The following is a 23,890-nucleotide window of genomic DNA, read 5'->3' on the forward strand; positions in this document are numbered from 1 at the left end:
GCTGGGTGGTGGGGCTAGCAATCTAGCGGGGTATCTATATGTAATTGTCTCTCATATGACATGTTAGTTCTCAAATCCACAGAAAAATCAAAAATTATGAATGGCAACGATGACATTAAAGGGAAGTCTTTTTATTTTCCTGCATAACTCCAAAAATATGTGGTGTATATAACACACACCAGCATATAAACAATATATCACCTAGGGATAAACCACATGACAGAGAAGCAAAGAAAACAGAATTTGTGTTCATATTATTATATCTCATTTTTAAACATCTAAAACGTCTAAAAAGGTGAAAAAAAGAGAAATTTCCCAGAATTACAGAAAGTCATCCTCTACTTCATGTTCTTGTCCATCTGTGATTATGAGTATGTATGTATAAAATTTTTTAAACATCATATTCAATATTTTTATCTATTCTACCATCCTTATATTAATTTTTCAGTTGACTTAATAATATCCTTTATGGTATTTTCCCTTTGTTTGTCTTTTATGACATTGACATTTTTGAAGAATATAGCCAATTAACTCTGGGAAAACTTACATTTTACCCATGAGTTACGCTGAGACATTCTAACCAAGAACAAGGGATGTTCTTTCACTTGTTCAAGTCTACCTCTGTGCCTTTAAAAGCAGTCTTCATAGTTTTCTTCATATAGGCTGGGAATATTTCTTGTTAAATATATTCCTAAGTATTTTATCTTTTTTGTTGCTATTATAAATGAGCTTTTCTCATTCATTGTATCTTCTAATTTTTTTTTTGAGTATAAGATGCTATTGATTTTTGCATGTTAATTTTATATCCTACTTCTTTACTGAATTTTCCTTTCTTGAGTTAGGTTTATCATTGACTCTCTAGGTAGAATTTTCCAAGTATACCATCATGTAATTTACAAATACAGATATGTATTTCCCCCTTCCTGTTCTTATTCCTCTCTTTTCTTTCATTTACTCGCATTGGCTAATACCTACAGAACAATATTAAATAGTAGAGATAGTGAACCTCCTTGATTTTTTTCCTGATCTTAGTGGGAGTGTCTCTGGAGTCCCCCCATTTAAGACAAATGCTGGCTTTAGGACTGAGGTATATATATTTATCATGTTAAAGAAAGTACATGCTCTCCTGTTTTATTTAGGGTTTTTATTAAGAATGGATGTTGAATTTTGTCAAAGACATTTTCAACATCTGTGGAGATAATAATATGGTTTTTTTCCCTAGACCTGTTAATATGGTGAATAATACTAATAGATTTCCAGTATTGAGCCATTCTTGCATTTCTGATATAAACTCCTAAGACACATTTGATTATAATGTATTATTTTCTCAATGTAGCGTTGGAGTTCATTTGCTACTATTTTTCCATCAGTATTCATAAATGATATGTTCTTTAATTTTCTTTGGTGTTCTAAATTTATCAGGCTTAGTTATCAATGTTATATTTGCTACATAAAAAGAATTGTTTCTCTTTAATTTCTATACTCTGAAACAATTTATGTAGCACTGGGACTATCTGTTCTGTAAAGTCCTGAAAGAATTCCCCTGTGAAACTATCTGAATTTAGTCCTTTTTTGTTGGGTAGTCCCCTGATAACTTTGTATTTCTCTATGAAATTGGTCTGTTTAAGCTTTTTATCTCTACTGCAGTTAGTTTGGAAAGCTATATTTGCTTAAGGAATTTTCTGTTTCTTCTAGATTTTCAAATTTATTCATATAGAGGGATGCAAAGTAATCTCTTATGATTTTTAAAAATTCCTTCTGTATCATTAGTCATTTCCCTCATAATTTATTTTGTATATTTGCACTTTCTTCCTTTTCTTTGATTAACTTAGCTAGTGGTTTGTCCTTTTTGTTTATTTTCTCAAAGAACATGGATTTTGATTTACTAATTTGATCTACTGTTCTTCTGTTCAATACCTCATTAATTTTTGCTTTATCTTTAATTTCTAGTTTTATTACATTGTGTCTGAGAGTATTTTTTGTATTATTTTTACCTTACAGGACCTACTGATATTTTCCTTGTGCACTAGTGTATATGATTAACATTAGCATCCCATAGGTTTTAGTATGTTGTGTTTCCATTTTCATTTGTTGAAATATCTTTTTATTTCCCTTTTAATTTCTTTTTTGATCCATTAGTTGTTCAGGAGTATGTTGTTTAATTTCCACATATTTGTAGATTTTTCAGCTTTCTCTTGTTGTGATTTCTAGTTTTATACCATTATAGTCAGTAAAGATACTTGACATGATTTCAGTCTTATTAAATTTGCTAAGACTTGTTTTGTGATCTATTATATGATCTATCCTGGAGAATGTTCCATGCACAGAATGTGTTCTGCTGCTACTAGTTGGAATGTTATATAAATTTTTGTTAGATCCATTTGGTCTAATGTATGGTTCAAGTCTAATGTTTCCTTGTTGATTTTCTCTCTGGATGATCTATCCCTTTCTGAAAGTGGAATATTGAAGTCTCCTATTATTATTGTATTCTTGTCTATTTCTCCCTTCAGATCTATTAGTATTTGCTTAATATATTTAGGGGCTCTGATGTTGGGTGCATATATATTTACAGTTGTTATATCTACCTGATCAGTTGACCCCTTTATCATTATGTAATGACCTTATTTGTCTGTTGTTACCATTTTTTGGCTAAAAGTCTATTTTGTTTGATATAGCTATAGCTACCCTTCACTTTCTTTTGGTTTCTACTTATATAGAATATCTTTTCCATTCCTTCACTTTGAGCCTATGTGTGTCCTTAAATCTGAAGTGAGTCTCTTATAGGCTGGACATATATTTTAAACAAGACTTTTCCTCCTTGGGATTAGGAAAGCATCGGTACTAGAGGATGCCTACCATATGGTGCAAGGCATGAAATAGTTGACTCATAGGTAGGTCAGCAGTATCTCCAGAGGTATCTTCCAGGCACTAATTCACTATAGTCTAGCTCCAGTGAACATTTTTTGCTAATGTGCTGGGATCCCTAAGTGGGTTATATGTTATGCAACTGGTTCTAACTTATGTCACTCAGGATGGGGACTCTTATTTCCCTTTTAGCATCTTATCAATCCTTTACACAAAAGTCAAACAAATACAGAAAATACAGGTTGGTAAAACAGGTCTCATTTGAACTGGCTTTTTAAATAAATATTAAAATACTATTTCTTTCTGTTAAAATATATACCAGATGATGATAACGTTACTGGAACTACACATCTGAAAAAAAATCAGAAGCAATTCCTTTAAGATTACTGTAAATATAACTTACATAATCTTAAATCTTGCAGTGACTCAACTTTGAATGAGATTGTCTTTACATTTAACTTATTAGTAGGTGTTGACTAGTAGTAATAATAGCACCTAGCAGTTATTAAGCACTTACTCTATCTCAGGCACTATGCTCAAGGAGCATTTTATAGGTGAAATTGTATTTAAACCTCACAACAACTTTATTCATTTCTACTTAACAGATGGAAATACTGCTTAGACAGATTAACAAACTTGCCTCATGGTTAAAGAGTTATAAGTAATTCAGCAAGGATGCCCTCCCAAATTATCTGTCTTCATACTTTAGAGCATTTCATTCCACGCATATTACCATCCTAGCCAGAAGGATTAGGAAATTATGCACATTTTCTTTCCAAAATAAAGATTGGGGAGTTTATGTTTTGCTACCCCCCAATTTATTTGCTCTTCTCCCACTGAAGTAGTTGCTTTCTAATATTGAGAAGAAAGATTACTTCACTTGTTTGGATTACTCTTATTACAACTGTCGTGTGTGGTGAAGTCCTTGTCTCCTGTCTCTAATTTTCTAACTGGCACACTACAACTCTCAATGCATACTTTGCAGTGGGAAAACTTGGAGGAGGGAGTGTTTAGGAAAAATCAATTTCTGGGGAGTAAGTTGTCTTTGAACTAAATGTTTAATTAGGAGAAAAGTTGCTGAATCTTGAGTAATTTTTTTTATTATTTACATTAGAAAATGACAAATTATTTAAGAGTTATTACACTGAGCAAGGCTGAATATAAATTGGGAAAATCTGAAAAAAATTGTGGTTAAAATGGTGAAATGTAATTTTAATTAAAAATGTGAAGTTTCAAATTTCTTACAAAAATGAGTAGGGCAAATGTGGCTTCATTTTAAATATCACACAAATAATAAATGCTATAAATGATAATAGAGTATTCAGTGCTTTAAACTCAACATACCCTGTGTCGCTTGTACTAACACTACCCACATGTGTTTTATTGCAGCCTCTTCCTTCGTCATGCCTCTACTGAGTCCTCTGATTCTCTTTGATCGGCTGTTTAGCATTCTTGTTTCCTCAATGTCGACCTACCTACTTCTAAGCACAGGGTATAAACTGTTTTTAAATTTTAATTTTTAGTAGCAAGTTTTAAATGACATATTGACATTTCTCTGAGTATTTAACCTCTGGAAATGAAAAATACGTGAATCTTGAGGAATAAATTATTTTTCCTCTGTAAAAACTGTATGTGACTTGATCTGTAATCTTCAGTTTTCTTTTTCTTATCATTTTCACAGTATTGCCTGTAGTCTTTGTGTTTCTGTTTATTTCCTGAAGTTGCTTAAATATTGCTTACCTACAGTGTTAGAGAGTTCTGATAGATTGTGGAGGAATTTTAAGTCTCAAACAATGACTTATAAGAATTTTAGTCTTTGTTGCATTCCTTTCATGCACTTTAAATTATGTTTTGATTTGTTCATTCTTCTTTGAGTATAATATTTTATTTTTACTCCTACATATGTCATAGTCCAGATATTCCTTTTGATTCAGAAACCTTTTAGAATATTTTCCCAAAAGGTAAACTGTTAAAAATTTAAACATTTTCATTGAAGATTAGAATTTTCTTGTAAAACAAAACCAAAAAAGAACAGCTTGATTTGGGTTGGATTCTGAAGCATTCTCTAGAAATCAGTGAGAACGATGACATACTCTCCCATCTACTTTGAAGAAAAGAGTTCTTCACTTGCTTTTGAATTTTATTTCATCTTTACTTAAATCTTCATGAGGGTGAGAAATATGCACTGTATAATAAACACTGAATAGAGCAGACAAATCGAATAACCACCACTTAGACAGTTTCAAAATTTGGTCCAAATATAGGATCTTTATCCCAATTAGAATAAACCTAGGGATTTACATTGTGCACATTTAAGCACATTTAAGTTAAGAAATCTAAAAAGTGAAAAATCACGCCTAAAATCAGAATAATAAGTATGACCTTATTAACGAATGTATTAAGAAATATATTACCCAACATCAGAAAGTATATTTACCTTTGCAAAAGAAATTAGACAGAGGTAGCCTGAAAAAGCAGTCTAATAATTTCAGTTAGTACATTTTTCAGTGTCAAATCAGTTTTGCAAAACATAGTCCACCTGTTATCATTCCACGTCACTATTTTTGGATGACCTGGAGGGTTCTCCATGTAAATAAGTGAATAGTCAGAATTATAGGATATTTAAAAGAAATGCAGTTTCATTACTTTACAGAAGTACAATAATAGCAATCCTACTTCTAACAATGCACCCTTGATTAAATGAATAAAGAAGATTTATTTTTAGTCAGCATTTAATTATTTTTATGCAGATGGAAGCTATTATAATACTTGAAAATAGTTCTCTTTAGTTGGTTATAAACATTTTCCTCCAAAATTTTGATTATATTATCCCTTTGCTTAACAAAGTATAATACAACCTAAATGTCTTTTCAGCCCTGTTCAATTTGCACAGAGACCAAACTAGCAGATCCTAATTTAGAAAGGTTTTATTATGTACACTCTGAGCCCATGATGACATTTTATTGGTATTTCAGTTTATTAATTCAGATATACAGACTTTATATGAGATATTGGTTCTCTAAAGAAATAAAGTCCCATAAGAAGATTGTCTTTATCAGATTTATTCATCTACATTTTACAAAAATTTTATTTTATAGTTTTTGAAAAGAAGTAAATCTGTAGCACTATTTGTAGAACTATGGAATTTATGTTTTTACATATTAGGAAAGAATAATTTCATATATAAGTGCAAATATTTTAAAAATCATGGGGTTTTTTCTTTGTTTTTTGCTCAGAGAGTACACTTTCTTGATTCAATTAGCCAAGTTTTTTTTCACATTTCTAGTGTCCTGAACACTAGACAGACATACAGTTAGAACAATTAGTGTACCCCAGGTGTATAATAGAGTTGTAAGCTGCTATAAAATATGTACTCTATTTTACAATGTTAGGCAATTACAAAATGCAACAATTAAGTTATCGTAATTTAAGTTGTGAATTATGTGATATAAAGAATGACTAGAGACAGGGTTTGGGTAAGGGAGCTGAACTGGTGCCATCAAGGACTCATGTGGAAATTGAACTAAATTTTCAAGAATGGCTAGGATACAGGCATTCTAATTCTTTCTTTTTCAATTTTTTTTAATCATTGTAAACATAGTATAATCACATTTTGAAGAGTAGGAATAAGGAAGAAAAATCATCTATTAACGCTACCCCTCCTATTGATGTTCTGACATATTTCCTTCCAGTCTTAGCTCTGTATTTATCTTTTTAACACAGTATTAATCATAGTCCATGTACTATTTTATATCTTTATTTTCTACTTTGCTGTATCTTATTTTTAATGTTTTTAAATTTTTATTTTATTTTTGTTTATTTATAGTTGTGTTGGGTCTTTGCTGCTGCATGCGGACTTTCTCTAGTTGTATTGAACGGGGACTACTCTTCGTTGCGGTGCTCGGGCTTCTCATTGCGGTGGCTTTTCTTGTTGCAGACAGGCTCTAGGGGCATGGGCTTCAGTAGTTGTGGCATGCAGGCTTAGCTGCTCCCTGCATGTGGGATCTTCCCGAACCAGGGATCGAACCCGTGTCCCCTGCATTGGCAGGCAGATTCTTAACCAATGCGTCACCAGGGAAGTCCCTCTACTTTATTTTAGAAGCATTTTCCTAGTTGGCTTATAGGCTTCCTAACCATCATTTTTTTTTTTTTTTTTTTTTTTTTTTTTGCGGTACATGGGCCTCCCACTGTTGTGGCCTCTCCCGTTGCCAAGCACAGGCTCCGGACGCACAGGCTCAGCGGCCATGGCTCACGGGCCCAGCTGCCCCGCGGCATGTGGGATCTTCCCGGACCGGGGCACGAACCCGTGTCCCCTGCTTCGGCAGGTGGACTCTCAACCACTGTGCCACCAGGGAAGCCCCGAAACACTTATCTTAAACTAGAGCAGAAAAGGGTTAGGAAAAGCATCTGTCACTGCATTCTCTCATGAACGTTTCTCCTTTGTCCACATTTTAATGTCCACGTTGTACGCCAGCCTAAAGATGTACCATACATCATTTAACTAAACTCCCCTGTGGATATTAAGCTGTTTTCTTGTTTTTCTCTTCTGTAAACAATATTGTAACAAACATCTTCAGATGGGAATCATAGTGTATATGTCTGATTATTTTCTCAGGGTGAATTCCTAGAAGTGACATTATTAGATTATACTATATGAATATTTTTTAGATTCTTGATGCATAGTATTAGATTGCCTTCCAGGAAGTGTTTATTCCTAAGTAGAGAGTATGAGAGTTCCTTTTTCATTATACTCTTGTTGACATTATTTTAATATGGGTAAATATTATGTGACTATGGCATCTGTTTTATAATTTCTGTATCAGTTATCAATATGGTCAGACATTTTTATGGATTTATTGGCTCTTTTTTTGCTTTTTGAGAGGTTTATATTCCCGTATTGCACCCAGTTTTTAAAAAATTTGGGATGTTTGTCTTGCTCTTCTTCTCTGTATATTAATCATTTTAACTCAGGAATTGTCTTTTTACCTTTGTCTTATGCTTTCTTTCTTTTTTGTATATTTCTGTCATTTACCTCATGAATGAATTTTAAATATCTCTACTATTTTAAACATGTAATGATCTCAAGATCTGATAAATTTCAAAAGATGGTGTTAGAGTTGATATTTAAATTTACTTTCCTTTCCTATTTTCTTCTTCTGGAAAGCCTAAAAAATTTAAATTTTGTGATGTTGTAACTTAGAAGTATTATCAAGATTGTTTTAATTTTGAGAAAGACCTATTAGTATTATAAATTTGCATTTTTATTTGTTTAATGTTTTTTTCTTTTCTACCCTCCCACTTCCACCCCACACCCCCCACCCCTTAGGTATGAAGCTCTCTTCCCATTAGTGTTGTCATGTTTGATGTTTGTCTGGATACACATGGAACAAGAAACCCTGCCACAATCTGTTGTTTTCTGTAAACAGAAGGTAGCTTGTCAAAATCATTCTTGCATTTATTTAAGAATATTAGAATATTCTCTATCCTATAAGGAGGTTGCAATGTTATTTCATCAAAAATTCTACTTAAAAATTTACAGTACTTAAGGCATTAATAATTAAGTTAATAATTAAGTCAAACAGTTTGTAAGGAAATTTTCACTTACAACAAAAGAAAAGCATGATTTTATTGTTTCATAGGCATTATATGGGTTGGGCTTTTCTTAGAGATTATTTGAGAATCTCTGATGCAAAAAAACATTAATATAGGTGAAAGAATACTGGAGAAAGAATGTTCTTTATCTTGCTTGCCTTTGTTTTCACATCTAATTTTTCTTTCCTTCAGTTTATTTTCGTTGGAATAATATTTATGTTGTCACACTTCAGCTTATGAATTTGATCATAAAGTGACATTTGTGTTCCAGTGTTATTTTTCTCTTTCTAGTCATTCTAATCCAAAATGCTTATTCTGTCACCTTAGTGATCATGGCCTCAGTCCAAATCTTAGACTGTTTATTCAACATAATATACTTTGAATTGGCTAAAAGCCAACCAGATATTAAGGACACCTTTATCATGCTGAGCTAGAGAGCTAATTGATGTCTCTTGCCTTTATTTCAGAACTGAAGATAATTATAAGAAATTGGTGATAAAATATTTACAATTTTACTGAGGTCAGATAAAAGAAATATTGCAGGAAAATACCTTCATAATTGATCCATTGATTCATCCTTAACTGGTTCTAGTTGAGTTCACAAAGAGTACTTGATGTTTTAGAATAAACAATTTCAATAAAGAAGAAACTTTATTGAAGTATATTGAGTAATTACTGGTTTCTAACTTTCAGTCCTGGAATATTAAAACAATACATGAAAAGAAGTTTTGATCAGATTCAAGTAAATGGTCAGACTGTCCTTAGTATTAAATATTCAAAATTTTAATAATTCAATATTATTAAATTAAAAATGAGGTTTATTGTGTTATTTTTTAAATTCTTTTTTTTTTTTTTTTTTGTGGTACATGGGCCTCTCACTGTTGTGGCCTCTCCCGTGGGCCTCTCACTGTTGTGGCCTCTCCCGTTGCGGAGCACAGGCTCCGGATGCGCAGGCTCAACGGCCATGGCTCACGGGCCCAGCCGCTCCGCGGCATGTGGGATCTTCCCAGACCGGGGCACGAACCCGTGTCCCCTGCATCGGCAGGCGGACCCTCAACCACTGCGCCACCAGGGAAGCCCTAAATTCTATATTTTAACTGAAAGGAGTTATGTCTTTTTCTAGAAAAGAGGATTAAAGCATCCCAAGAACTTAACAGAAAATTACATGGAAAGTGGGAGATAGGGAAATTCTCCCTTTAAACTTATCCATGAGTTTTTCTTTTGTGGAAAAAGGGGGATTAAGCAAGAGTGCATCCATCATGTTGGAATTGAGAGGTTTTTATTTTACCAGGACAGAAATATATTGTTTTTTTATAGAGAGAAAATAATTTCTCTGGAAATGAGTTAACAGAAGAACAAAAAAACAGAAAAATATTTAATTTATCATGCTTTTTAATATCATACCATACTTGAGTTTGAGAAGATCGGGACACTGAGAAATCAGATGTCAGAAAAGGGAAAAATTATATAGGGATTTAAAAGTGAAGCATTTATACAGGATAATAAAAAGCCCAGTTCTCACTTTCATTACACATATGGCAGTACTACAACTCAGTTCCCTATATTATTAACAGTATATTTTACCTTTCGGCAGGTGTTATTAAGGTGAAATTAAGCTATAGGAAAAGATTTATTTGTTTTTGTTTGTTTTCTTGTCAGTACAAGTTATCTTTCTAGCTATTGTAACTTTGACAGTAAGTTTGCTTTTGAGGGTAGAAGTAAGCAAACTGTTATTGTGTGTTTATAAATTTCTTCTTATTTCACAGGTCTCCAGTATCCAATTCACCTATAATACTGATATAACCCAGTTTCGAGACCTCTATCTGGATGACATCCGTAGGGCCTTTTTCCTTGTATCCTTTTTATGGACTTCTGTTTTAAGGCACTGCAACCTCCCATTTAATGGAGTAAGAAATGGGAGGGGTTTCTGCCTGTCATTTGGTAGTGGTATTACCTTGGAGGCCATTTAACCGCCCTCCCAACCATAATTTTCTCATATAGTTTACACTTCAAAAAATTTCCGAAACTATAGAAAAGCATAAAGAATGATATAACAAACAAATGTATATATGTGTATTCCTGCCATCCAAGATATCAACAACTAATATTTTGTCACATATGTCACACATTTTAAAAAATTAAAATATTACATCTAAAGACAGTCTCCTTTCAACTTCCAACTCCAAACTAATTTCCCTCATCCAGAAGACACCACTATTATGAGTTAGGTTTGTATCTTTTTATGTGTATTTTATACTATACTCATGTTATATAACATCTGTCCCACAAGGTTTTTGGATCACATCAGAGGCAATACTGTGTGAAAGTTATTTGTATTAGAATTTTGTAAGACAGTGTGACAGAATAAAGTCTCATTTTGGGAAGGCTGGCTGACTGGGTTGAAAAAACTCATAGGGAGATATTTCCTTTGAACTTACCGTGGTGGAGTCTGGACCTTATAGGTCCAGAAAATAAATGTTCTTATTCTCTCCTCTACCTCTTGCCTTCACTCTCAATTTTGCTTTCTGTCTTTGCAGATTCCTTCCACTCAGCCTATACTAATAAAACACTTCTTCCTTTGAACCCTGCATCTCCCTAAATTATAATTTCGTCTTGTCCTCTGTGTCTACTATCAAGCTCCTTGCTGCTACCATTTCCTCCCCATTTATGTACTATATCCTCAAGCCTTGACCAGTGCCTGGCACACAGTACTTCTTCAATATTTGTCAAATGTCTCTGCTGAAGTTGTCCTCTCGTGGTCGCAGGGCCTTCCTGATTGCACAGTCTAATCTGTTCAGTTTTACTTGACCACTCTTACAACATTCAACTCAATTGACTTTTCTCTTTCTTTTCCCTTGACATCCAGAACATGATCCAGGTTCTCTTCTCAGCTGTTTACACCATCTCTATTCTCCTTCATGGAAACTTACTCTTCCTTTGCTCTTGAACCATGTATGTTTTTCTCCAAGCTCTATCATTAACCTTCTCCTCTAATTGTGCCTGGGTAATGTCATCCTCTCCTATAGCTGTGACTGACACCTCTGTACAAACAACTCTAAGATCTACTTCTCCAGCCCTGACCTCTCTGACCTTAAGAGTCAAATGTCCAACATCCTGCTGGGCATCACCAGATATATATCCACACTGACTAGTGACTGCCCACCCCTCTCCAAAATCACTCTCTGCCAGGTTTCATCTCATTTAATGGCATCGCCATGCTCCCAGCTACCCAGGGCATCAAACTTGTCATATTTAACAACTCCCTGTCCAGTTTTAAAGTTCCATGGTCTCCCCTCCTTCTCCATTTCCACTCTAACCACACTGGTTCAGACTTTCCTTGTCCCCAACATAGATTACTGAGATAGCTTCCTAACTGAATTTCCTGCCTCTAATTATTTGTATCCCTGATCCAAATATCTCACTGTTATTGGTATTTCTTATTTATATTACTCACCTAAAATTCTTGCCAGCTCTTCATTGTCTCCACAATAAAGTTCAAGGTTTTTTATTAATATGCCACCCATCTACATTTCTTGCTTCATCTTTCACTGTACCCTTCAATAAACGCTCAGCTTCTATCACACCTGTTTACTGTTTCTTGACTACACCATTTTATTTATTTTTTTCTTTTGTCTGCACTGGGTGGCATGTGGGATCTTAGTTCCCTGACCAGGGATTGAACCCCGCACCCCCTGCGTTGGAAGCATGGAGTCTTAACCACTGGATCGCTAGGGAAGTCCTTGACTACATCATTTATTTCCCACTGTTTACCTTTAAATTCATCTTATATACTTCTACATATCATCATAATCTTAGTCACCATATGAGCACTTTAAACTATTTTATTTATATTTATATTCTTAGTGCCTAGCTCTGCCTCTGACATGTACTAGATGATAAATCTTGCTTGGTTAGTTGACTGGTTGAATGCATGGAACAATTAATATATTTAAGGCTCAAGTTACCAACGCAAATGCCGCTTTTTCACTGAAATTTGCCTTGATTCATACTTCCTTTTTAGTGTGTCTGTACCATTTTTGTGTATGTGTTTATGATAATAAAGTAACTAACATTTATCGAGCCCTTTCAGTGGGCCAGGCACTATTTTAAATACTTTACTAGCTGTAAGTTCTTAGACCCCAATATAATTAATACCTACTTTTTATTACTGCACTATTACAAATGTAAGTTTAAGAAATGTCAAAAAGATGTTTACTCTTTCTCATTCTCTATTGAATTATTTTAAAACATGATATCTTATTTCTTCCTAAGCCTTTCAAAGAACCTGGCACGTCTCACATGTAGTGGGCACACAGCGAGCATGTATGAAATGAAATCGTCGTATTTCAGCTGAAAATGTCTATCGCTTTTTTTTTTAATCATTAGCAGCCAACTACAAATAGCAGTAATCCAACTGTTTATGTTAGAGGCAAGGAAAATAGTAACCTTCCCAAGGTTACTAGTGACAAGGATGACCTCCCATGCCTCATTGTTCTTAGTACATTGCTTGTTCAGTCTGGTTCTTTCCAAATGCATTCACAAGGAGATACAATGGAACACTCATTTACAACAATTTATGATCAAATGTACAAGTAGAAAAGCAAATTACCCTCATGGTAGAATAGGTATATCTTTTCTCAATGAAAAAGAACTTTTATGCATTCTGACTTGTTTTGGCATTTCCTTAACTCTATTTAGGTTTTCTTCTTAATGACGGCCTTTTTTGGAACTGGGAATATAGCTTCTATTAACAGGTAATTTAAAATAAAAACAGCATATGTATAACCAGAAAATAATACAAATAGGGATTTTGTTCTGTACCTTGCTTTTTACACTGAAGGATGTATTTTGAAAATTGGTATGTATGGGCACATACAAGTCTATCTCATTCGTTTTACTGATTTTATAATAGTTCTTGAGACAATGTATACTTGTGCTTTAGTAAGAGTAGGTTTCAGAAAATTAGGTTAAACATGCTTTTTAGAAGAACGTTCTTTTAAAGTTACAATGTGAATTCTAAACTCCGTTTTCTTTTTGTTGATTCCTTAGCTTTGATCTTGCCTCTGTCTATTGCTTTCTGACCGTGTTTAGTCCTTACATGATGGGAGCCCTGATGATGTGGAAGGTTGGTTTTCTTATTTTCTTAAGATATTGATTTATAAGATTATGAACTCATTGTGACAATTAAGATTATGTAACATGTGACATTAAGATTATAAAGTGACAGAGTTAAGTTGCATGGAAAGAAGATACCTTCTCAGACACTGTTGAATGAGAAGTCGGACACTTTAGCTTTTACTTCAAAATATAATCTTTTTACTTTACTCCTAAGCCCATTTAACTTCAAAGAAGTAGAGAGGCTGTTAGTCCCAGGAAGTCCTATCAAAGGTGATTAAAGCCTGTGGGGAGTGAAGGGTGGATCAAAACTGCCTTGCTCCTCAAGATCAAAGGCTCCCCGAACTGATGTTCCCCACCCCCAAGACTGCCAACGTGTTATCATTTTTTCTCATAATCCCTGTACTTAGAACTGATTTATTCATTCAATAAATATGTCATTGAAGGCTTATGAGCACCGGCTAGGTACTGAGGGTTCTAAGATAATGACAAATTATCAGCTTTCCAAGGGTTCAGACTCTCCAATAGAATGTAATTCATGCTCTTTCCCTTTTTCTCTAGGATCATTAAGCTTGTCTTATTCCCTCTACCATAGTGCCTGGCACATTTTATGTACTTCGTATATATTTGTTTAAATAAAAGAACTAATATCTGCCTAAAATCTGATTGCCTTCTATTCAGATCACATAAGTAATAATTGTTAAAGTATGTGTTTATTAACGGATTAATATCCTTTTTTTTGTTACTGCACTAATACAAATGTAATTTTAAGAAATGTTAAAAAAGATGTTCAGGGACTTCCCTGGTGGTCCAGTGGCTGGGACTCCACACTCCCAATGCAGGGGGCTCTGGGTTCGATCCCTGGTCGGAGAGCTAGATCCCACATGCTGCAACTAAGAGTTCGCATGCTGCAGCTAAGACCTGGCACAGCCAAATAAATACATAAATAAAAATATTAAATAAAAAAAAAAGATGTTCATTTTCTCATGTCCCATTCTCTACTGAATTCTTTTGAAATGTGTATTAACAGTTTCCTTAATCTTTATTTACATTTTTCTTAAAGGTAGTTGTTCTTTTCTCAGTCTGTTAAAGATCATGGGCCTTTAATTAAAAACAAGCAAAAAAAAAGAAAGAAAAATAGAAGTTTAAACTAAATGCTAGACTTATAATCTCTAGCTTAATTCAGTAAGCTTTACTGACCTAATATATTTGGTCACTTTCTTTGACTGATGTGGCTGGAAGTGAAAATTCTCCTGGACCTCTGTTTCAGTCATGTAACCTTCACTACATGTAGCCTTCGCTTGAACAAGAGTCTTATGCAGTTTTGAACATCATTTCTTTTCCATATTTTCTCCCTCCCCTCTTTGTTTAAACATTGTGTGTGTGTATTTTTTTTTTTAATTGGTCACTGGAAAGCAGTATCTCAAAATATTAACAGTGTTACACCTGGATTATAGATTTTTCAACCAGTGTAAATTTTATTATACCTTTCTCCATTTTTTTTTACAGAGTATGAATTTTATAATCAGAAATAAATTAGTATTAAAATAAAACAACAGCAAGCAATGGTAAAACAGCTAAATCATGTTAATAGAGTTGTAGTATCAAATAACCAGATGAGTTCAGGGATCTGTGAATCAAATCATCAGGCTCCATAGTTTATTTGATTTGGGTCATTAATTATTATACTGAGTTAAATAGAACAAAAATTTGGAATAGGCTTTATTTGAAATATTTGTTGTTATCTTTTATACTACAAATGCTGTTGATGTGGATTTTTAAATCTGTTTTCGTCACCATTCTATATGTCATTGGTATCACGGTTTTATTTCAGCATTGGCTTTTCACTAATACAGACAAACTGAGAAATTGAAATATTTCTTCAAATGCTACAGCTACCCATGGCATCATTTGTTGTTCTTTTAAACAGATTTTAATCCCCTTTGCTCTTGTGATGTGTGCTTTTGAAGCTGTTCAGTTAACTACCCAGTTATCATCAAAAAGGTAAGATGAATGTTTAAGAAACATTGAATTTGTTAGTTTTTAGGAAATGAGAGTTAACACTTGAGGGTATTTTGTGTGATTGCTATTAAGACACAGTAACATAGATTTATTATAAAAATGAGAAAAAAATGTTTCACCCTTTTAGTCAGAATTCAGTTGTCATGAGAGGAAATTAGTTGATTAGAGCCTGTAGCAGAATAATATGCTTTCTCAACAATAAAATGTTATTAGAATATTATTCAAGCTAGAGAGGAGCCCCCCTAGAAAACTATAAAATATAAACGTTAAATTCTTGTAGTTAATAACTTGTTTATTGTAGATATAACTGTGCCTACAAACTCCAAGGAATATCATTCTGTTTTCTTTTGGATTATTTCTTAAGTGTGTATTAGACAAATGTGTTAACATTATATCATTTTACATGGCTTGAAATTAACTTCTAGATGTCAATAATTTACATAGTTTCTTAGTCTTGATTTCTACACTTTTGGCAAATGGAATGGGAAGTATCCTTTCTGAGTTTCTAGGAATTTCTGGAGCAGTCAGTTTTAAGCAATCAAGAAGCTGTCAACTCAACTATTTGCTTTTTGGACGCAATGAAATTGTGTCATCAGCACAGGACTGATCAGCCTCTCTGAAAGACACGAGATAAATGTGTAGCTTCTTAGCAGTTTCGTTATTCTTGAATCAAACTGGAATATTCAATGCTGAAAGAAATAACTAATATTAGCATAAATTTGCATGTTCTTCTTGATGAATTTAAGCTAGAACCAAGTGTAGCGTATTATTATGTATTTGCCATAATAATAATAATAAAAAGGTTTTCTTGCACTATTTAAAAATAGTGGAAATCTCATTTCTAGACTAATTTAGTATATTTTTGCAGGATATTTACATGAATTTAACATTAAAAGCATTTATACCTTGTCAATACCACATAGAAGATACTTAGATGCAATTAAAAAAAAAAAACTAGTAAGTGACATGTACTTTCTCACATCTCTGTTAACAGATGCAAGTTTTTAGAAGGGCTTTTAATTAAAGTTTAAGAAGACCTGGGGATATGTGGGATGAGAGGTAGAAGGCTCATCAAAATGTGTGTGTAGGGCTTCCCTGGTGGCGCAGAGGTTGAGAGTCCGCCTGCCGATGCAGAGGACACGGGTTCGTGCCCCGGTCCGGGAGGATCCCACATGCCGCGGAGTGACTGGGCCCGTGAGCGATGGCCGCTGAGCCTGCGCGTCCGGAGCCTGTGCTCCACAATGTGAGAGGCCACAACAGTGAGAGGCCCACATACCACAAAAAAAAAAAAAAAAGTGTGTGTATATGTGTGCGTGTATTTGTGTGTGTGTGTGTGTGTGTGTAGTAATTTTAACCTGAGACTAGTACGATGAAAAACTAAATACAAAGGGAGAGTTTTAGTTTTGTTCGTTTGGTATTTAGTTTGTTTAGTATTTAGTTTTTCTACAACGAAAAACTAAATACAAAGGGAGAGAACTGAGGCAAAGATGACAAAGTTGTGGCTTTATAAATGTCTTCTCTTTTGACCTTTAAACCTTTACAAGTCACTGACATTCCCCCCTAATATAACACTGACCCCTCAAACTTAACATGTCGTACATTGAACCCAGCAATTCCCTTTCTTCCTGTTGAACTCTGCTCATCCTGTTTTCTTTTTCTAATCCGTTACACAAACCCAAATTCATCCATCCCTCATTGCCAAATCCACTCGCTACATGTCACTGTTATCGTCTCTTCTTTCTATTCACATTTTCAGTCACCTCCACGAACCCACTATCATCAGTCATCTTCAGGGGCCTCTTAGCTGATCTCCCTGCTTTTACTCCTGTCCTCCTACAGTTATTATCCATACAACAGACAGAGGAGCCTTTAAAACCTTCCAATGGCTTCTTGTCACAACTAGGAAAAATTCTAAAGTCCTAATTATGGCCTAAATGGCCCCATGTGATCTGGCCCCTGCATATCTATCTCTCCAACCTTATTTCCCACAACTCTTGTGCTAGCACACTCTGCTTAAAGCTGACCCTCTTGCTGTTCTTCAAATACACCATGCACGTTTTCACTTCATGCCCTTTGTACGTTCCACACTCTCTCTACCTGCAGTGCTCTTTACTCATATAGTTTCATGGTTCACTCTGTTCACACAGGTCTCTACTTAAATGTCTTCTCCTCATAGAGGTCTCCCCCGATCAATTGACTTTTCTTCCTGACATTTAACACCACCTGACATTTTATTGTTATTACAAACATTCTATTTATTATTTGTCTCCCTGAGTAGATGGTAGGCTCTGTTCACCAATGTTTTACCAGCAACAAGAACAGTGGCTGGCATACAATAGAAACTGAAAACCTATGTGCTAAATTAGTGGTAGAAGTTATCAGCACAAAATAAAACTGGAAATGGCTACTACTACACATTGTGACATTTCTTTTATACACAAGACTGACTTAAGAACGTCCCCCTTTTGGTTCCATAGAGCACTAAAATTTGACCCAGGAAAAATTAGACTTGGTAGAAACAACAACAAATAACACTGTAAAAAGGTAAAACCACCCAGAGTAAAATCTATAACTGACAAAATAATGATGAAGAAGCAAAAAATTAAAAATAGTGACATCACCAAATGCTGCGGAGGATGCAAAGAAATTGCTCTCAGACATTGCTGGTGGGAATGTAAAATAGTACAACTACTCTGAAAAGAGTTATCCAGTTTCACATGAAACTGCGCAAACAACATAATCCAGTAACTGCACTCGGCTCTTTTTCCTAGAGAAATGAAAACTTGTGTTTGCACAAAAACTGTACACAAATGTTTATAGCAGCTTATTTGTAATAGCCATAAACTGGAAACTACCCTGATGTCCTTTGGTGCTTGAATGGTTAAACAAACTGTGGTATAATGGCAATAAAAAGGAGCAAACTATTGATACACACAGAACCTTAGATGAATCTCAAGAGAATTGTGCTGAGTGAAAAAGGCAATCCCAAAATGTTATAAGTGAGTCAAATGATTCCACTTGTACAACACTCCAGAAATAACAAAATTATAGAAACAGAGAACAGATTAGTGGTTTCCAGGGACTGGGGATTAGACAGAGAGTAAGCAAGAGGAGGATAGATGTAGCTATAAAAGAGTATCATGAGGGATCCTTGTGATGATGGAAACATTCTGTATCTTGATAGAATCAATGTCAGTATCCTGGTTGTGATATTGTGCTATAGTTTTGTAAGATGTTACCAGTGGGGGAAACTGGGCAGAGGGTACATGGGTTCCCTCTATATCATTTCTTGCAGTTGCATGTGAATCCATAATTATCTAAAATAAAAACTTTAATTTAAAAAATCATAATTCATGTCCCTTTCTTTTTAAAATTTTATTTATTTATTTTCTTACACAGCAGGTTCTTATTAGTCATCAATTTTATACACATCAGTGTACACATGTCAATCCCAATCTCCCAGTTCATCACACCACCCCCACCCCGCCGCTGCTGTCCCCCCTTCGTGTCCATACGTTTGTTCTCTATCATGTCCCTTTCATACCATTGAAATAAATATTCAAAGTGTTAAATAACATTTTTGAAGTCTAGCCCATCACTGTGGGACAGTAGTCCATGATAATGTGAAAAGAGCCTTTGTCAAATGTAGTATTTTCAGAAGCAGAAATACTAATAACAGAATGTTAGATTATTTGATTATTTTCATTTTGATTTTAATGTGCTTTTAAAATGTGTCTGCAGTATTACATGTGTTTTTTCTTTATTTTTTTCCAGTCTTTTTCTCATGGTTATCAACATATCAGACATCATGGCTTTGGTAAGGCATTACTGGATATTCAATATAAATAAGATTGACAAGCTAAACAATGAGTTGATTTTTTTATATATATATATATATATAAAAATTATTTTATTTATGTGCGTTTGGCTGCATTGGGTCTTCGCTGCTGTGCGCAGGCTTTCTCTAGTTGCAGTGAGCGGGGGCTACTCTTTGTAGCAGTGCGCGGGCTTCTCATTGCGGTGGCTTCTTTTGTTGTGGAGCACGGGCTCTAGGTGTGCGAGCTTCAGTAGTTGTGGCACGCAGGCTCAGTAGTTGTGACTTGCGGGCTCTAGAGCTCAGGCTCAGTAGTTGTGGCGCACGGGCTTAGTTGCTCTGTGGCATGTGGGATCTTCCTGGACCAGGGCTCGAACCCATGTCCCCTGCATTGGCAGGCAGATTCTCAACCACTGTGCCACCAGGGAAGTCCCCCAATGAGTTGATTTAATCAAGTGAAATATGAATGCATTTCTGTACGTGAACTCTTTACATACTGAGTTATAAGTGCTGACATAATTTACACATAAATTACTTTCTTCTTATATGACCTATAATGTGGTAAGAGTGCTGTTCTTAGAGTGTCAGAAATCTCCTAACTTGATTTATTAGAATCTGTCACTTTATACACAGTCTTCAGTGATACATTGTATTTGAAATGAAACTTCCATAGGAAGTTAACAGAAAAAGCTAACTTTAGGTTTAGGTAATATACCATTTTCCTACTTGAAATGCTGATTTTTAACCATTTTGTCAGATTGAAAAAGAAAGGAAAAAAGAGGGGAGGAGGAAGGGAAGGAAGGAAAGAGGGAACAGAGTGGGATGATGTTATCAAGATGCTAGCTCTAATAATGAGTTCTAGTGCGGAACAGGTAGGTGGGCCTCTAGCATGTAATGTATTAACAAAAAGAACCCATTTTACACCTGCACGTTCAGGAGGGTTCCCCAAACTACCCTAAGGTTTGATAATTCACTAGATGGACTCACAGAATTCACTGAAGACTGTTATATCCACAAGTGTGGCTTATTATAGGGAAAGGAGACAGATTAAAATCAGCCAAGGGAAGAAACGCAGAGGGCAGAGTCCAGAAGGGTTCCAGATGTGGAGGTCTGGCCATACTCTCCCCGTGAAGCTGGGACAGCCGTGCTCTACCGGGAGCGATGTGTGACAGTGCACGTGGAGTACTGCCAGCCAGGCTCACCAGAACCTCGATGTCCAGGCTTTTTATTGGAGCCCAATCGGATATTGTTCCCGTGGCCAACCTTTAATCTCAGTCCTTCTAGAGGTAGAACTGATAACACACGGCCCAAAGCCCTGAACATAAATCACATTATTAAACTGTCCAGTGGCTGAGGTCCCCCAGGCAAAACACTCCTATCAGGCAGGACCTAGTAATCGCCTCCTAGTAGCTGAAGGTAAAGGCCAGACCTCTCTTTAGATAGGGTTAATTCTTCACTACACATCTTATGCTGGAAGTGCTGAGAGACGAATGTTAGGGTAACTTCCCAAATCAGATTCCTAGTCACTTGATTCAGATGAGAACATTTTTATGTTGTATTGAACTGGATATATTTCTGAAATTGACCACACATAATGTTAGAATAAATTAGCTTTCAGTTTTGCTCACAAAGTGGCAAATAGACAAAGACATGTTAACAGAAGAGAATTTAAATTCTCTGATTAATTTTATATGAAGAATCAGACTGCTGAGTTTAACTTAGAGAGCCATGTGTGGTCTAAGTTCTGCTTACCTGACTGGCATTGTATCTCTCCTCTCCCTCCTTGTTTCCTCTACCCCAGCCTCACCTTGGACCTGCCAAGCTCTACCTGGACTCTTGATGTTTATAAGCGTTACTCCCTCTGTCAGAAACAAACTTCTCCCCGGATCTCTCCAACCTCCTCTTTCCTCTGACTCTTACTTGTCACTTAGATTTTTAGACTTTTTATTGGGACAACCTTCCCTTATTACCCCAGCTGGGGTGTGTGCCCCTTTCTTTGTGCTCCTGTACTTGCCTGTATTTCCAATCATAACACTCATCACACACACACACACACACACACACACACACACACACACACATGCCTGATAAATTGACTGAATCAGTCACTAGATTATAAATCTCCTGAAAGAGAGTTTATCTCCAGGACCTAACACAATGATTAGCACATAGTAGGCGATCAGTAAATGTTTGCTGATGAATAGATGATACGGCTTCCTTTCACTGCAGTCTTTGGTATTATCGATACTTAGTGCCTTTTATGAAAGTTGGCTGGGTTTTCTTCTAGTTATTCAAGATGTCACTTTTGTGCTTATATGATTGAATGGCAATGCTGTTTGTGGCTTTTAAGCTATTGCTCATTTTAGTCCAAGCAAAAATTTCAATAAAGGGCGAATTCTTATTGATTCCAGTCAGATAGTGGTTCTGAGGGGTCAGAAATCTGAAGGACATAATCCTAAAACAAAGTTGCTTTTAGGCTGAATCTATATAGCCTTTGTTTTTAATGAAGCCATATTTTGTTTTATTTTACAGCATTTTTTCTTCTTGATCAAAGATTATGGCAGCTGGCTTGATATTGGAACAAGGTATAGTATATATTCACATAGAATTCTTCAGAGTGCAGTGAAAAATAGTAACTTGGTATCTTAGTACAGAAGATTTCAATTTGATTTTTGAAGTAAGCATAGCAAGTAGCAATTATTTTAAACCTCTGGAGGTGAGACACGTCCCTCCAGTTCTTGGCATTAACACATTATCAGGTGTTTCCTTGGGATGATGTGGGGACAGATGTTAAGTCTGAAAGAAATGCAGAACAGCAGGAAGGTACAAGGAAAACTGCTTGAATCTGGGGTAGATCACTCCAGTGTCTGTGTTCTCATAATCTCTCAATCTCTCTCAAGAGCAATGAAGCTATTCAAGTTGCAGTGTGAATTTTCTGTGGCAGTTTACATTTCATGTAATCATCATATGCCTCCTAGAATCTTCAATATGGGAACATGTTAACATGTGATACCTATAACATTGTGTTTTAAAGTATAATCTGAACAAAATGTCAGTTTCCTGTTTATTGTGATTTGAACGTCAATGATTGCCATAATCTGTTAAATTTCTTCTCTTTGAGGGGAAGAAAGCAAGGTTGATCCTTTTGCCTTTTTGTTTTCAAATGCATTCAGAGATAGAATACATTCTTATAGACTAATTTTATTTCCTTTAGTCAGTATTTGTTCAGCCAGGAATTGTGTAGGTTTGGGTGAGGTACTCGATTACAAGTCCTCTCCTCTGTTCCTACCTCTTAGGCAGCTCAGGCTTGTACCGCCTTGTTATTTATATAGAGGTCTGTCTCCCTTGATAGTCAGCTGATTTGACTCTCTTCCATTCCTTGTGTGCTAGGCACAGAGAGGGTACTCCACAAGTCGTTAATTTTGTTTTCATTAGTCTCTTAAGTTTGAAGCTTAGAGAAAGTTTTAATGTGTCCTTCTCACCAGCCCTCTGATCCCAAAGTGTCCAGGCAGGTCGTAGGTCATGGTATGGGCTTTAAGCCAGAGCTCCTGGGATTGATCTATTTCTGCCACTTTTTAGCTGTAAGACTGACAGCAAGTGACTTAACGTCTCTAATCTCTCTCTGTCTCTTGTCGTTTTGAATGAATTAATCCATCTAAAGTGTTTAGCACAGTGCCTGGCATCAAATAAGCTCCAATAAATGGAAACTATTATTATGTTTTTATCCTTCATAGTGTGCCTTGTATTTGAGATACCTCTCCTTATTATCTCCATAATTTGATTAATTTATTTTCATTTTAAACATAGGTCAGAATTTTGTTTGGAAAATATTCTGACAAAATATAGCATTATTACATATGAGACTTTTTATTTTATTCTTAATTGTAGCAAAATATACATAATATAAAATTTACCATCTTAACCCTTTTCAAGTGTAGAATTCAGTGGCATTAAGGACATTCACATTGTTGTACAACTATCATTATCATTCCATCTCCATAATGGTTTTCATCTTGCAAAAAACTCCTCATTCCCCATCTCCACCAGCCCTGGCAACCAACATTTTAATTTCTGTTTCTATGTATTTGACTACTCTAGGATAGCTCACATAAATTAAATTGTACAGTATTTGCCCTTTTGTGACTGAATTATTTCACTTAGCATAATATATTCAAGGTTTATCCATGTTATAGCATGTGTCAGAATTTCCTTCCTTTTGAAGGCTGTATAATGTTCCATTGTGTACAGACCACATTTTGTTTACCCATTCATCCATCAGTGGACACTTGAGTTGTTTCCCCCTTTTGGCTATTGTGAATAATGCTGCTATAATATGGGTTTGAGACTTTTTGATGGGAGAAATTTATATTGGTTTTGGCTCTAAAGAGATGTGAAGGAATGAAGAGGATATATTTCTCACATGAAGATGTGCATCATTAATTTCTACATAGCATCATTAATTTATATTACACAAATTAAGGA

The 23,890-nt window shown here is 35.1% G+C and overlaps 1 protein-coding gene across 3 annotated transcripts in view; it reads left to right on the forward strand.

The window, feature by feature from the left end:
• PIGN (phosphatidylinositol glycan anchor biosynthesis class N) overlaps positions 1-23,890 on the forward strand; it is a 110,817-nt gene that overhangs the window by 64,638 nt on the left and 22,289 nt on the right. For all 3 annotated transcript variants that reach the window (XM_079943244.1, XM_079943246.1, XM_079943245.1), the window contains 8 exons: positions 4,255-4,357; positions 8,192-8,294; positions 10,224-10,310; positions 13,156-13,211; positions 13,507-13,582; positions 15,503-15,576; positions 19,369-19,411; positions 21,941-21,993. In XM_079943244.1, coding sequence (XP_079799370.1) covers positions 4,255-4,357; positions 8,192-8,294; positions 10,224-10,310; positions 13,156-13,211; positions 13,507-13,582; positions 15,503-15,576; positions 19,369-19,411; positions 21,941-21,993 — 595 coding nt within the window. The remainder of the gene's footprint in view (positions 1-4,254; positions 4,358-8,191; positions 8,295-10,223; positions 10,311-13,155; positions 13,212-13,506; positions 13,583-15,502; positions 15,577-19,368; positions 19,412-21,940; positions 21,994-23,890) is intronic.

This window comes from Stenella coeruleoalba, assembly GCF_951394435.1.
Source record: "Stenella coeruleoalba genome assembly, chromosome: 14".
In the NCBI taxonomy this organism is placed as follows: Eukaryota; Metazoa; Chordata; class Mammalia; order Artiodactyla; family Delphinidae; genus Stenella; species Stenella coeruleoalba.